The sequence below is a fragment of the Ranitomeya variabilis genome, chromosome 4 (genome assembly GCF_051348905.1).
Source record: "Ranitomeya variabilis isolate aRanVar5 chromosome 4, aRanVar5.hap1, whole genome shotgun sequence".
NCBI lineage: Eukaryota > Metazoa > Chordata > Amphibia > Anura > Dendrobatidae > Ranitomeya > Ranitomeya variabilis.
In genome coordinates, this window is record NC_135235.1 from 635,481,607 (window position 1) to 635,497,026 (window position 15,420).

General features: G+C 42.3%; 1 protein-coding gene across 2 annotated transcripts in view; it reads left to right on the plus strand.

The window, feature by feature from the left end:
- LOC143767298 (oocyte zinc finger protein XlCOF8.4-like) overlaps positions 1-13,295 on the plus strand; it is a 44,894-nt gene extending 31,599 nt beyond the window's left edge. For both annotated transcript variants that reach the window (XM_077255524.1, XM_077255525.1), the window contains exon 7: positions 11,801-13,295. In XM_077255524.1, coding sequence (XP_077111639.1) covers positions 11,801-12,549 — 749 coding nt within the window. In that variant the 3' untranslated portion in view covers positions 12,550-13,295. The remainder of the gene's footprint in view (positions 1-11,800) is intronic.
- The last annotated feature ends 2,125 nt before the right edge of the window (positions 13,296-15,420 follow it).

Below are 15,420 nucleotides of genomic sequence, written 5' to 3' on the forward strand. Positions count from 1 at the left end.
TGGGGGTAAACCACTGTTTGGGCGCACCGCAGGGCTCGGAAGGGAAGGCACGCCATTTGGCTTTTTGAATGGAAAATTAGCTCCAATCATTAGCGGACACCATGTCGCGTTTGGAGAGCCCCTGTGTGCCTAAACATTGGAGCTCCCGCACAAGTGACCCCATTTTGGAAACTAGACCTCCGACAGAACTAATCTAGATGTGTGGTGAGCACTTTGAACCCCCAAGTGCTTCACAGAAGTTTATAACGCAGAGCCATGAAAATAAAAAATAATTTTTCTTTTCTCAAAAATGATTTTTTAGCCCACATTTTTTTATTTTCCCAAGGGTAACAGGAGAAATTGGACCCCAAAAGTTGTTGTCCAGTTTCTCCTGAGTACGCTGATACCCCATATGTGGGGGTAAACCACTGTTTTGGCACACGTCGGGGTTTGGAAGGGAAGTAGTGACGTTTTAAAATGCAGACTTTGATGGAATGCTCTGCGGGTGTCAGGTTGCGTTTGCAGAGCCCCTGATGTGCTTAAACAGTAGGAACTCCCCACAAGTGACTCCATTTTGGAAACTAGACCCCCAAGGGAACTTATCTAGATGTGTGGTGAGCACTTTGAACCCCCAAGTGCTTCACAGAAGTTTATAACGCAGAGCCGTGAAATTAATAAATGTGTTTCCTTTCCTCAAAAATATTTTTTTAGCCCAGAATTTTTTATTTTTGCAAGGGTAACAGGAGAAATTTGACCCCAAAAGTTGTTTTCCAGTTTCTCCTGAGTACGCTGATACCCCATATGTGGGGGTAAACCACTGTTTGGGCACATGCCGGGGCTCGGAAGGGAAGTAGTGACGTTTTGAACTGCAGACTTTGATGGAATGGTCTGCGGGCATCATGTTACGTTTGCAGAGCCCCTGATATGCCTAAACAGTAGAAACCCCCCACAAGTGACCCCATTTTGGAAACTAGACCCCCCAAGGAACTTATCTAGATGTGTGGTGAGCACGTTCAACCCCCAAGTGCTTCACAGACGTTTACAATGCAGAGCCGTGAAAATAAAAAATCATTTTTCTTTCCTCAGAAAAGATGTTTTAGCAAGCAATTTTTTATTTTCACAAGGGTAACAGGAGAAATTGGACCCCCAATATTTGTTGCCCAGTTTGTTGTGAGTATGCTGATACCCCATATGTGGGGGTAAACCACTGTTTGGGCACACGACAGGGCTCGGAAGGGAAGTAGTGACATTTGAAATGCAGACTTTGATGGAATGGTCTGCGGGCGTCACATTGCATTTGCAGAGCCCCTGATGTGCCTAAACAGTAGAAACACCCCACAAGTGACCCCATTTTGGAAACTAGACCCCCCAAGGAACTTATCTAGATGTGTGGTGAGCACGTTCAACCCCCAAGTGCTTCACAGAAGTTTATAACGCAGAGCCGTGAAAATAAAAAATAATTGTTCTTTCCTCAAAAATTGTTTTAGCAAGTAATTTTTTATTTTTGCAAGGGTATCAGGAGAAATTGGACCCCAACAGTTGTTGCCCAGTTTGTCCTGAGTACGCTGGTACCCCAAATGTGGGGGTAAACCACTGTTTGGGCGCACGTCGGGGCTTGGAAGGGAGGGAGCACCATTTGACTTTTTGAACGCAAGATTGGCTGGAATCAATGGTGGCGCCATGTTGCGTTTGGAGACCCCTGATGTGCCTAAACAGTGGAAACCCCTCAATTCTAACTTCAACACTAACCCCAACACACCCCTAATCCTAATCCCAACTGTAGCCATAACCCTAATCACAACCCTAACCCCAACACACCCCTAACCACAACCCTAACCCCAACACACCTGTAACCCTAATTCCAATCCTAATCCTAACCCTAATCCCAACCCTAACCCTAATCCCAACCCTAACCACAACTGTAACCCCAACACACCCCTAACCCTATCCGTAACCCTAACCACAAGCCTAATCTTAACCCTATTTCTAACCCTAGCCCTAATTCCAACCCTAACTCTAATTCCAACCCTAACTCTAAGGCTATGTGCCCATGTTGCGGATTCGTGTGAGATTTTTCCGCACGATTTTTGAAAAATCTGCAGGTAAAAGGCACTGCGTTTTACCTGCGGATTTACAGCAGATTTCCAGTGTTTTTTTTGTGCGGATTTCACCTGCGGATTCCTATTGAGGAACAGGTGTAAAACGCTGCGGAATCTGCACAAAGAATTGACATGCTGCGGAAAATACAACGCAGCGTTTCTGCACGGAATTTTTCGCACCATGGGCACAGCGGATTTGGTTTTCCATAGGTGTACATGGTACTGTAAACCTGATGTAAAACTGCTATGAATTCGCAGCGGCCAATCCGCTGCGGATCCGCGGCCAATCCGCTGCGGATCCGCGGCCAATCTGCTGCGGATCCGCAGCCAAATCCGCACTGTGTGCACATGCCATAACCCTAACCCTACCCCTAACCCTAACCCTACCCCTAGTTCTAACCCTAGTTCTAACCCTAACCCTAGTGGAAAAAGAAAAAAAAATATTTTCTTTATTTTATTATTGTCCCTACCTATGGGGGTGATAAAGGGGGGGGGTTTATTTATTATTTTTTTTATTTTGATCGCTGTGATAGAACCTACCACAGCGATCAAAATGTACTTGTAACGAATCTGCCAGCCGGCAGATTCGGCGGGCGCACTGAGCATGCGCCCGCCATCTTGGAAAATGGCGGCGCCCAGGGAGAAGACGGACTGACTTCGGGAGGCTCGGTAAGTATGAGGGGGTGGTGGGGGGGTGGATCGGAGCACAGGGGGGGGATCGGAGGACGGGGGGAGCGGACAGGAGCACGGGGGAGCAGACAGGAGCACGGGGGAGCGAACAGGGGGACGGAGGGGGGTACCGGACAGAACGGAGGACTGGGGAGGAGGTCGGGGGCGGTGGGGGGGGCCAGAACATGATTTCCAGCCATGGCAGATGCTATTGCAGCATCGGCCATGGCTGGATTGCAATATTTCACCATTTTCATAGGTGAAATATTGCAAATTGCTCTGATTGGCTGTTGCACTTTCAACAGCCAATCAGAGCGATCGTAGCCACGTGGGGGCAAAGCCACCCCCCCTAGGCTGAAGTACAACTCCCCCTCTCCCTGCAGATCGGGTAAAATAGGAGTTAACCCTTTCACCCGATCTGCAGGGATGCGATCATTCCATGACGCCACATAGGCGTCATGGGTCGGGAAGGGGTTTTAAACAACACTTTTTATGGATATCTTTGAGAAATGGCTTTCTTCTTGCCACTCTTCCATAAAGGCCAGATTTGTGCAGTGTACGACTGATTGTTGTCCTATGGACAGACTCTCCCACCTCAGCTGTAGATCTCTGTAGTTCATCCAGAGTGATCATGGGCCTCTTGGCTGCATCTCTGATCAGTCTTCTCCTTGTTTGAGATGAAAGTTTAGAGGGACAGCCGGGTAGATTTTCAGTGGTATGATACTCCTTCCATTTTAATATGATCACTTGCACAGTGCTTCTTGGGATGTTTAAAGTTTTGGAAATCATTTTGTATCCAAATCCGGCTTTAAACTTCTCCACAACAGTATCCCTTCATGATGCTCTCTGTGCTTCAAACAGAACCCTGAGACTATCACAGAGCAGGTGCATTTATACGGAGACTTGATTACACACAGGTGGATTATATTTATCATCATTAGGCATTTAGGACAACATTGGATCATTCAGAGATCCACAATGAACTTCTGGAGTGAGTTTGCTGCACTGAAGGTAAAGGGGCCGAATAATATTGCACGCCCCACTTTTTAGTTTTTGAATTTCCACAAAAAGTTTAAATAACCAATAAATTTCGTTCAACTTCACAATTGTGTTCCACTTGTTGATTCTTCACCAAAAATTTACATTTGGTATTGCTATGTTTGAAGCATGATGTGGGAAAAGGTTGAAAAGTTCCAGGGGACCGAATACTTTCGCAAGCCACTGTATATCTGCTGGCAGAGTCTTGTGAGGGCTTGTGTTTATTTTTTTGTGTGGAATGAGTTGACGTTTTTATTCTTACCATTTTCTTCCAGTTTTTGGGAGGAATTGAACAATAACCAGCAAATTCAGGAATCGTTCTTTGGGGGATTTTTTATGCCGTTGTAGTAAACCTGATAAGGCAGCTTTATTATTTGGATCAGTACGACTACAGCTATACCATATTTCTATAAAAAATATTATTCTTTGCTACTTTTACCCCCAAAATTTTTTTTATAGTAAAAATAATAATTTTTGCATTGCTTTATTCTGAGAGGTATAACCTTCCATTTCTCCGCTTGATTTTTGCGGGACAAGATGACTTTTTCAGAGATATAATTTTTATTTACTTTCGTCTTTTTGTTTGATTGCGTTTTATTCTACTTTTTGTTCTCTGGTATGATGTCCAAAAAACAATGCTTATTTTCACTTTTTTTTATGACCATTTTAGAGGTGGGGTCTTTCCAAACGCAGCGATATTAAATATTTGTACTTTTTTGTTTATTTTTGTTAAAAAAAATAAATAAAAAAATAATATATATATATATATATATATATATATATATATATATATATATATATATATATATATATATATATATATTTATTTGCATATTTTTTTCCCTTTTTTATTTTGCAATGTTTTTAACTCCTTCATGACCCGGGGTATTTTCGTTCTTCTTCTTTCGCTCCCCTCCTTCCCAGAGCCATAACTTTTTTATTTTTCCATCAATATGGCCACGTGAGGGCTTATTATTTGCGTGACAAGTTGTACTTTTGAACGACATAATTGGTTTTAGCATGTCGTGTACTAGAAAATGGGAAATAAATTCCAAGTGCGGTGAAATTGCAAAAAAAAAGTGCAGTCCTTTTTTTTTTTTTTGATAGATCGGGCGATTCTGAAGGCGGCGATACTAAGTATGTGTATATTTGAATTTTTTTGTATTGTTTTATTTTTAATGGTGCGAAAGGAGGGTGATTTAAACTTTTTATATTTTTTTATTTTTGTCATATTTTTTAAAACATTTTCTTTTTACTTTTGCCATGCTTCAATAGCCTCCATGGGAGGCTAGAAGCTGGCATAGCCTGATCAGCTCTGCTACATAGGAGCGAAGCTCAGATCGCTCCTATGTAGTAGAATTGCTGCATTACTATGAGCGCCGACCACAGGGTGGCGCTCACAGCAATCCGGCATCAACAACCATAGAGGTCTTCCATAGACCTCTGGTTGTCATGCCGACGCATCGCTGACCCCCGATCACGTGACGGGGTCAGTGATGCGCGCATTTCCAGCCCGATGCGCAAGTTAAATGCTGCTGTCTGCGTCTAACAGAGGCATTTAACTAGTTCATAGTGGCGGGTGAATAGCGATTCCACCCGGCGCTACTGTGGGCACATGTCAGCTGTACAAAACAGCTGACATGTCCCGGCTTTGATGCGGGCTCACCGCCGGAGCCCGCATCAAAGTGGGGATTCTGACCTCGGACGTACTATCCCGTCCGAGGTCAGAAAGGGGTTGAAATATGTTTACAAATTTTTCAAACTTTGTGGGTTTTTTTTTACTTGGTCCCTTTATGGGACTTTAACATTTATCACTCTTGCTGTCATAATGCATTGCAATACCTTATACCTGTCAGTGCTCCACTTACAGAAGCCCATTAGGCCATGCTCTGAGAATGGTCTAACAGGCTTGCTGTAGCATGGACTCTTCGATGGACCAGGGTGTAAAGATATTTACAATGAAACCTGTATTTTAAGTGAGCAGTGACAGAACTCTGAAATTTTTTTCTCCTCCTTTCCAACCAACTAAATCCTTTTAGGAACCTCTGATCTTTTTAGAATCAGTAATCTGTTGAAAATCAAATTCCTGATGATATGGAGGAAGAGAAACTCTACCTGGATGTGCAGCTACTGTAACATTACAATATATAATGCAAGTGATCACAGGTTCAAGTCCCTTGGGGGTGTAAACTAAGTAAAAAAAATATTGTTTTAAAAAGAAAAAGAAAATAATACTTTACGCACATAAAATGAATAAAAATATATACTGTACGTACATGGGATCGTCGTGTTTGTAAAAGTATGATATACAAAATTAATTAACCCACACAGTAAATTCTGTAGAGAATTAAAATAAACTGCAAAACTTTTTATTTCTCATTCTCTCAAAAAAATTTTATATAAAAAAAAAAAGTGTTCAAAATGTTGTTTGCCACCCCTAATTGGTACTAATAAAAATGACAGATCCATGCACTGGTAAAAAAGAATAGTTACTAATTTCAGAAAATGGCAAAACAAAACCAAATTTTCTTTACCAAGTTCTGGATATTTTTTTTAACCACTAAAATGCAAAAATCCTTGTTTATAACCGTGATCATACTGACCTGGAAAATTATGTTGTCAAGTCCTATTTTAATACACAATGAATACAAAACCCAAACAGAGACAAAATGAACCTAGACTCTGCTGTAAGTAATAAGTAAAAGCAATAGTGCGTTTGATTAAAAAAACAAAAAAAAAAAGTAAAAGCTATATCCCACCAGCGTTAAGATGTACCCAAATCGGGATGGTCCTAACTTCTAGTATTAAAACCTTACCAAGTGTCAAAGTGACGTTTTCATGAATGTGCCGCATTCTGCTGGGACCTGTGATACAGCTGAGATTAAAATATCACGGCGATTAGCTGAGAACAGGTACTCTTTAACCCCTTCATGACCCAGCCTATTTTGGCCTTAATGACCTTGCCGTTTTTTGCAATTCTGACCAGTGTCCCTTTATGAGGTAATAACTCAGGAATGCTTCAAAGGATCCTAGCGATTCTGAGATTGTTTTTTCATGACATATTGGGCTTAATGTTAGTGGTAAATTTAGGTCGATAATTTCTGAGTTTATTTGTGAAAAAAACGGAAATTTGGCGAAAATTTTGAAAATTTCGCAATTTTCACATTTTGAATTTTTATTCTGTTAAACCAGAGAGTTATGTGACACAAAATAGTTAATAAATAACATTTCCCACATGTCTACTTTACATCAGCACAATTTTGTAAACAAATTTTTTTTTGCTAGGAAGTTATAAGGGTTAAAATTTGACTAGTGATTTCTCATTTTTACAACAAAATTTACAAAACCATTTTTTTTAGGGACCACCTCACATTTGAAGTCAGTTTGAGGGGTCTATATGGCTGATAATACCCAAAAGTGACACCATTCTAAAAACTGCACCCCTCAAGGTGCTCAAAACCACATTCAAGAAGTTTATTAACCTTTCAGGTGTTTCACAGCAGCAGAAGCAACATGGAAGTAAAAAATGAACATTTAACTTTTTAGTCACAAAAATGATATTTTAGCAACAATTTTTTTATTTTCCCAAGGGTAAAAGGAGAAACTGGACCACGAACGTTGTTGTCCAATTTGTCCTGAGTACGCTGATACCTCATATGTGGGGGTAAACCACTGTTTGGGCGCACGGCAGGGCTCGGAAGGGAAGGAGCGCCATTTGACTTTTTGAATGAAAAATTGGCTCCAATCTTTAGCGGGCACCATGTCGCGTTTGGAGAGCCCCCGTGTGCCTAAACATTGGAGCTCCCCCACAAGTGACCCCATTTTGGAAACTAGACCCCCCAAGGAACTTATCTAGAAGCATAGTGAGCACTTTAAACCCCCAGGTGCTTCACAAATTGATCCGTAAAAATGAAACAGTCCTTTTTTTTCACAAAAAAATTATTTTAGCCTCAATTTTTTCATTTTCCCATGGGCAACAGGATAAAATGGATCCTAAAATTTGTTGGACAATTTCTCCTGAGTACAACGATACCTCACATGTGGGGGTAAACCACTGTTTGGGCACATAGTAAGGCTCGGAAGGGAAGGAGCGCCATTTGACTTTTTGAATGGAAAATTAGCTCCAATCGTTAGCGGACACCATGTCGCGTTTGGAGAGCCCCTGTGTGCCTAAACATTGGAGCTCCCGCACAAGTGACCCCATTTTGGAAACTAGACCTCCCAAGGAACTTATCTAGATGTGTGGTGAGCACTTTGAACCCCCAAGTGCTTCACAGAAGTTTATAACGCAGAGCCATGAAAATAAAAAATAATTTTTCTTTTCTCAAAAATGATTTTTTAGCCCACAATTTTTTATTTTCCCAAGGGTAACAGGAGAAATTGGACCCCAAAAGTTGTTGTCCAGTTTCTCCTGAGTACACTGATACCCCATATGTGGGGGTAAACCACTGTTTGGGCACACGTCGGGGTTCGGAAGGGAAGTAGTGACGTTTTGAAATGCAGACTTTGATGTTTGATGGAATGCTCTGCGGGTGTCAGGTTGCGTTTGCAGAGCCCCTGATGTGCCTAAACAGTAGGAACTCCCCACAAGTGACTCCATTTTGGAAACTAGACCCCCAAGGGAACTTATCTAGATGTGTGGTGAGCACTTTGAACCCCCAAGTGCTTCACAGAAGTTTATAACGCAGAGCCGTGAAAATAATAAATGTGTTTCCTTTCCTCAAAAATATTTTTTTAGCCCAGAATTTTTTATTTTTGCAAGGGTAACAGGAGAAATTTGACCCCAGAAGTTGTTGTCCAGTTTCTCCTGAGTACGCTGATACCCCATATGTGGGGGTAAACCACTGTTTGGGCACATGCCGGGGCTCGGAAGGGAAGTAGTGACGTTTTGGAATGCAGACTTTGATGGAATGGTCTGCGGGCATCATGTTACGTTTGCAGAGCCCCTGATATGCCTAAACAGTAGAAACCCCCCCCACAAGTGACCCCATTTTGGAAACTAGACCCCCCAAGGAACTTATCTAGATGTGTGGTGAGCACGTTCAACCCCCAAGTGCTTCACAGAAGTTTACAACGCAGAGCCGTGAAAATAAAAAATCATTTTTCTTTCCTCAAAAAAGATGTTTTAGCAAGCAATTTTTTATTTTCACAAGGGTAACAGGAGAAATTGGACCCCAATATTTGTTGCCCAGTTTGTTGTGAGTACGCTGGTACCCCATATGTGGGGGTAAACCACTGTTTGGGCGCATGTCAGGGCTCGGAAGGGAAGTAGTGACATTTGAAATGCAGACTTTGATGGAATGGTCTGCGGGCGTCACATTGCATTTGCAGAGCCCCTGATGTGCCTAAACAGTAGAAACCCCACACAAGTGACCCCATTTTGGAAACTAGACCCCCCCAAGGAACTTATCTAGATGTGTGGTGAGCACGTTCAACCCCCAAGTGCTTCACAGAAGTTTATAACGCAGAGCCGTGAAAATAAAAAATAATTGTTCTTTCCTCAAAAATTATGTTTTAGCAAGTAATTTTTTATTTTTGCAAGGGTAACAGGAGAAATTGGACCCCAACAGTTGTTGCCCAGTTTGTCTTGAGTACGCTGGTACCCCATATGTGGGGGTAAACCACTGTTTGGGTGCACGTCGGGGCTTGGAAGGGAGGGAGCACCATTTGACTTTTTGAACGCAAGATTGGCTGGAATCAATGGTGGCGCCATGTTACGTTTGGAGACCCCTGATGTGCCTAAACAGTGGAAACCCCTCAATTCTAACTTCAACACTAACCCCAACACACCCCTAATCCTAATCCCAACTGTAGCCATAACCCTAATCACAACCCTAACCCCAACACACCCCTAACCACAACCCTAACCCCAACACACCCGTAACCCTAATTCCAACCCTAACCCTAATCCCAACCCTAACCCTAATCCCAACCCTAACCACAACTGTAACCCCAACACATCCCTAACCCTATCCGTAACCCTAACCACAAGCCTAATCTTAACCCTATTTCAAACCCTAGCCCTAATTCCAACCCTAACTCTAATTCCAACCCTAACCCTAAGGCTATGTGCCCACGTTGCGGATTCGTGTGAGATTTTTCCGCACGATTTTTGAAAAATCTGCAGGTAAAAGGCACTGCGTTTTACCTGTGGATTTACAGCGGATTTCCAGTGTTTTTTTGTGCGGATTTCACCTGCGGATTCCTATTGAAGAACAGGTGTAAAACGCTGCGGAATCCGCACAAAGAATTGACATGCTGCGGAAAATACAACGCTGTGGATCCGCAGCCAAATCCGCACTGTGTGCACATGCCATAACCCTAACCCTAGTGGAAAAAGAAAAAAAATATATTTTCTTTATTTTATTATTGTCTCTACCTATGGGGGTGATAAAGGGGGGGGGGGGTTAATTTATTATTTTTTTTATTTAGATCGCTGTGATAGAACCTATCACAGCAATCAAAATGTACTTTTAATGAATCTGCCGGCCATTTTGGAAGATGGCGGCGCCCATGGAGAAGACGCATGGACACCGAGAGCCACGGTAAGTATAAGGGGGTGGAGATCGAGGCACGGGGGGGCATAGGAGCATGGGGGGGTGGCATAGGAGCACGGGGGGAGCAGGCAGGAGCACGGGGGAGCGGAGCACAAGACCGAGGGGAGCGGAGCACAGATCGGTGGCTTGGGGGGGCGATCGGTGGGGTGGGGGGTCACATAAGTGTTTCCAGCCATGGCCGATGATATTGCAGCATCGGCCATGGCTGGATTGTAATATTTCACCAGTTTTTCAGGTGAAATATTACAAATCGCTCTGATTAGCAGTTTCACTTTCAACAGCCAATCAGAGCGATCGTAGCCACGGGGGGGTGAAGCCACCCCCCCTGGGCTGAAGTACCACTCCCCCTGTCCCTGCAGATCGGGTGAAATTGGAGTTAACCCTTTCACCCGATCTACAGGGACGCGATCATTTCATGACGCCACATAGGCGTCATGGGTCGGATTGGCACAGGTTTTCATGACGCCTACGTGGCGTCAAAGGTCGGGAAGGGGTTAAATCTACATGGATATTCATGAGTTAGCAGGTTTCTTCTGGATGGTTTAGAGTTCCTTGTGGTCTATTTGTTGGTTCTACTTATTGAAACCACCTCCTTCCATGAGATAAACCTGTGTCTTTCTTCCCTCCATGCAAGTAATAGAATTTTCACTGTGTTCCTGGCTGAATTGGAGAAGGTGTTCTGGAGAGTCGCTCTTGTCGTCTTGAGATTGTTGTGAATACCTCTACTTTCCCTTTATGGCATTCTTTCGTGTTGCTTTTATGTCTCTTTGTGTACCCATTTTCCTTTTGCATTTTTTCCTGTTTGTCTGTTGTTTGTGCCTTGGCTTTCCCCTGTCTGTCCAGCTGTTACCATATTAATCCTGCCCCTTTCCTCCCAGGGCTAAGGGTGAGAGTTGCATAGGATTTCGTAGGAAAACAGAGAGGAAGGAAACCCAGTCATCTCCAGCTTCTGGGGTAACCCTGGGGTTAGGGATAGACTAGGGCATACCTAGATTAAGGGACAGTTTAGGTTCCCCCCTTCCCCGACCTTCTTACGATCACATCATGATGGACGTCAATGTGAGTAAGAGTCGAGGAGGACCAGGTCCAGAACATGGACACCTTGATGCTGGTGGAATTGTTTTTATTTCACCCACTTACTATTCTTTGTCCCCATTTTTCAGTATATTATATGATAAAATTAATTGTCTCATTCAAAACTGCAAAAACATAAACCCTCATGTGTCTATGTTGATGAAAAAATAAGTCATAGCTCTGAAGAAGGGATGGTAAAAATAACAGCTAAACATTAAAAGTTGCCCATCAGGAAGGGGTTAAACAGTGGATACTTGATTCTTATTACAATTTGTATATAAATATTTATATAGAAATGTTCTAAAGTACAACAGATATTATAATTAATAATATAATTTCAAGGCACTTTTATTGAAAAATAATAGTCAGTTTTATCCTTGGCAGATGACTGTACCAGGAGCTCAGAGGGATGTCTGATATTTTCAGATTATACAGCAGATGATGATGGTGTCACATCGGATACATATGAAGAACATGTCATTATCCCAGATATATCTCCAACCCTCCAGAGCAAAAATCTATTATATGATCCTCTTCGGCAGGTTTTATATCTTAATTCATCAACGATTGCTGCGCAAAACACAAATAGACAAGGCGTTGAACATCAAATAGTTAACATGTGCGAGAAGCCATTTTCATGTTCAGAATGTGGGAAATGTTTTACACGGATATCAGATCTTACTATACATCAGAGAACTCACACAGGGGAGAAGCCATTTTCATGTTCAGAATGTGAGAAAAGTTTTAATAACAAATCTAATCTGTTTAGACATAAAAAAATTCACACAGGAGAGAAGCCATATACATGTTTAGAATGTGGGGAAAGTTTTAGTTTTAAATCAAATCTTGTTGCACATCAGAGAATTCACACAGGTGACAAACCATTTATATGTTCAGAATGTGGGAATGGTTTTGCAGAGAAAACTCGTCTTATTAGACATCAGAAAATTCACACTGGGGAAAAGCCATATTCATGCTCGGAATGTGGTAAATGTTTTTTACAAAAATCACATCTTTTTAGACATCACAGATATCACACAGGGGAGAGGCCATTTTCGTGTTCAGAATGTGGGAAAACTTTTGTAGAGAAATCACATCTTGTTGTACATCAGAGAAATCACATAGTGAAGTAGGCATTACATTAGTACCTCCTATGTGTTATGCAACCGTCATCTACTTGTAACAACAGCGACCACCTCTGATCAGCACAGAATGAGTAATCAAACCAAGTATAGGCAATCGGTGCTCCATGGCACTGCTAAACATTTAAATGCACCTTCCTACCTGCTTGTTTTCCAGCTGTCTCCTCCCTTCTTTGGCTCTTCAAAACCAGAGCTGTCAATCAAATATAGGGGGGGGTGAAGATAGAAGGACAACAAGCAGGTGGGAAGGTGTATTTAAATGATTGGTCCCGCTGTGGTGCACCGAGCATCTGTACTTGGTTTTACTAGTCATTGTGTGCTGACAGAGTCCTTTTATATGCCTCAGTGCATCACTGACAGTGGTATGTAAATGGCATGATTGCCAGTGCTTGTGATACAATCATGGTGTGCCATTGGGACTAAAAAAAAATAAAAAAAAACAACCTATATACACTCACTGCTCGCCATTTTCTTCCAACTTGATGGCTCACACCTGGGTCTATGGGTGAGCTGAAAGTTGCTTTTATAATATAAGCCTATGAAGCATCAGAATGTGGCTCTACAGGCTTACATCATATAATAGAGTCAAGTGTGAGCCGGCAAGTCAGAAAAGCAGTCACATGACTCAGAAGACGACCGGAACGGCCCTGGAAACCAGGGAAGATTGTGATCGGTGAGTAAATTATTGCACTGCATATACATTTACACATGTATAGGAAATAAAAGGTTTGATGAGAGTACATCTTTGATTATTCGCTAATGTACGTACTTACCAATAAACATCTTCTCTAAAAGCAGAATCTAGATATCTCACCCATGTGTCAGTCATCAGTGTTTCTCATACATGGAGAAATAAATGAAGTTTCTCCATTCTCCTTTACGACAGTCCGTGAAAATTGGACCACACTCGAATGCCATCTAAGTGAAGTCTGTTTTTTTTTTTCCATGAATAGACTTACCGTATATACTTGAGTATAAGCCGAGAATTTCAGCCCATTTTTTTAGGCTGAAATTGCCCCTCTCGGCTTATACTCGAGTCATACCCAGGGGTCGGCAGGGGAGGGCTGTGTAATAATACTCACCTGCTCCTGGCGCGGTCCCTGGTTCCCCCGGCGCCGCAGCTTCTTCCTGTAGTGAGCGGTCACATGGTACCGCTCATTACAGTAATGAATATGGACCCCACTCCACTCCCATAGGAGTGGAGCCGCATAATCATTACTGTAATGAGCGGTAACATGTGACCGCTCACTACAGGAAGAAGCTGCGGCGCTGGGGGAACCAGGGACTGTGTCAGGAGCAGGTGAGTATAACGCAGTGTGCGATATTCACCTGCTCCTCGTTCCACCGCCGCCGCCAGCAACCGCGTCTTCCCCGTCCTCTGCACTGACGCTCAGTTCAGAGGGCTGTGATTTTTTTTTTATCGCAGCAACGGCATATGGGGCAAATGACTGTATGGAGCATCTTATGGGGCCATAAGCAACATTTGTGTAGCATTATACAGGGAAAATGACTGTATAGAGCATCTTATGGGGCCATAAGCAACGTTTGTGGAGCATTATACGGGGCAAATGACTGTATAGGGCATCTTATGGGTCCATAAGCAACGTTTGTGGAGCATTATACGGGGCAAATGACTGTATAGAGCATCTAATGGGTCCATAAGCAACGTTTGTGGAGCATTATATGGGGCAAATGACTGTATAGAGCACCTTATGGGGCCATAAGCAACGTTTGTGGAGCATTATACGGGGCAAATGACTGTATAGAGCATCTTATGGGGCCATAAGCAACATTTGTGGAGCATTATATGGGGAAAATGACTGTATAGAGCATCTTATGGGGCCATAAGCAACGTTTGTGGAGCATTATACGGGGCAAATGACTGTATAGAGCATCTTATGGGGCCATAAGCAACGTTTGTGGAGCATTACATGGGGCAAATGACTCTATAGAGCATCTTATGGGGCCATAAGCAACATTTGTGGAGCATTATACGGGGCAAATGACTGTATAGAGCATCTTATGGGGCCATAATCAGCATTTGTGCAGCATTATATGGGGCAAATGTCTGTATAGAGCATCTTATGGGGCCATAAGCAACGTTTGTGGAGCATTACATGGGGCAAATATCTTTATAGAGCATCTTATGGGGCCATAATCAGCATTTGTGCAGCATTATATGGGGCAAATGTCTGTATGGAGCATCTTATGGGGCCATAATCAACGTTTGTGGAGCTTTATATGGGGCAAATATCTTTATGGAGCATCTTATGGGGCCATGATCAGCATTTGTTTTTTTTTTAAATTCGTTTATTAACCGTAAAATTAAGGCATATAACATACATATTTGTATTCATTATTATTACATACAATATGGATCATATACATTATATGTATTATTGAGCATCAAGTAAAACGTTTATTCTTAACTATATCCGAAACAGTATTTACGATCTGTGTTTCCCAAAGGATATCACTTGTGTATAACATAGTATTTATACCATATGGACCATGTAGATGGAAACACAGAACAATAAGAATCTACTCTTAAACTACAACTATATCTATAGAAACTACCCTTCCGCCCCTTGATAGTAAGCATTATATCTTCCTCTATGTGATGTTTTGAGAGATCTAGCTCTTTGCCCTGATATCAATTAACTATAGGTTCATAAAGTAAGATGAGAGGAATTCCACTTATTCCAAATTTTCTCAAATTTACCCGGGCATCCTCTATTTTGGTATAACGTACGTTCATATGGGATGACTGAATTCACCAATTCAACCCAAGCTCCGAGGGAAGGGTGTGAACCCCCCATCCACCGCATTGCTATCACTTTTCGTGCCATAAAAAGTGCTTCC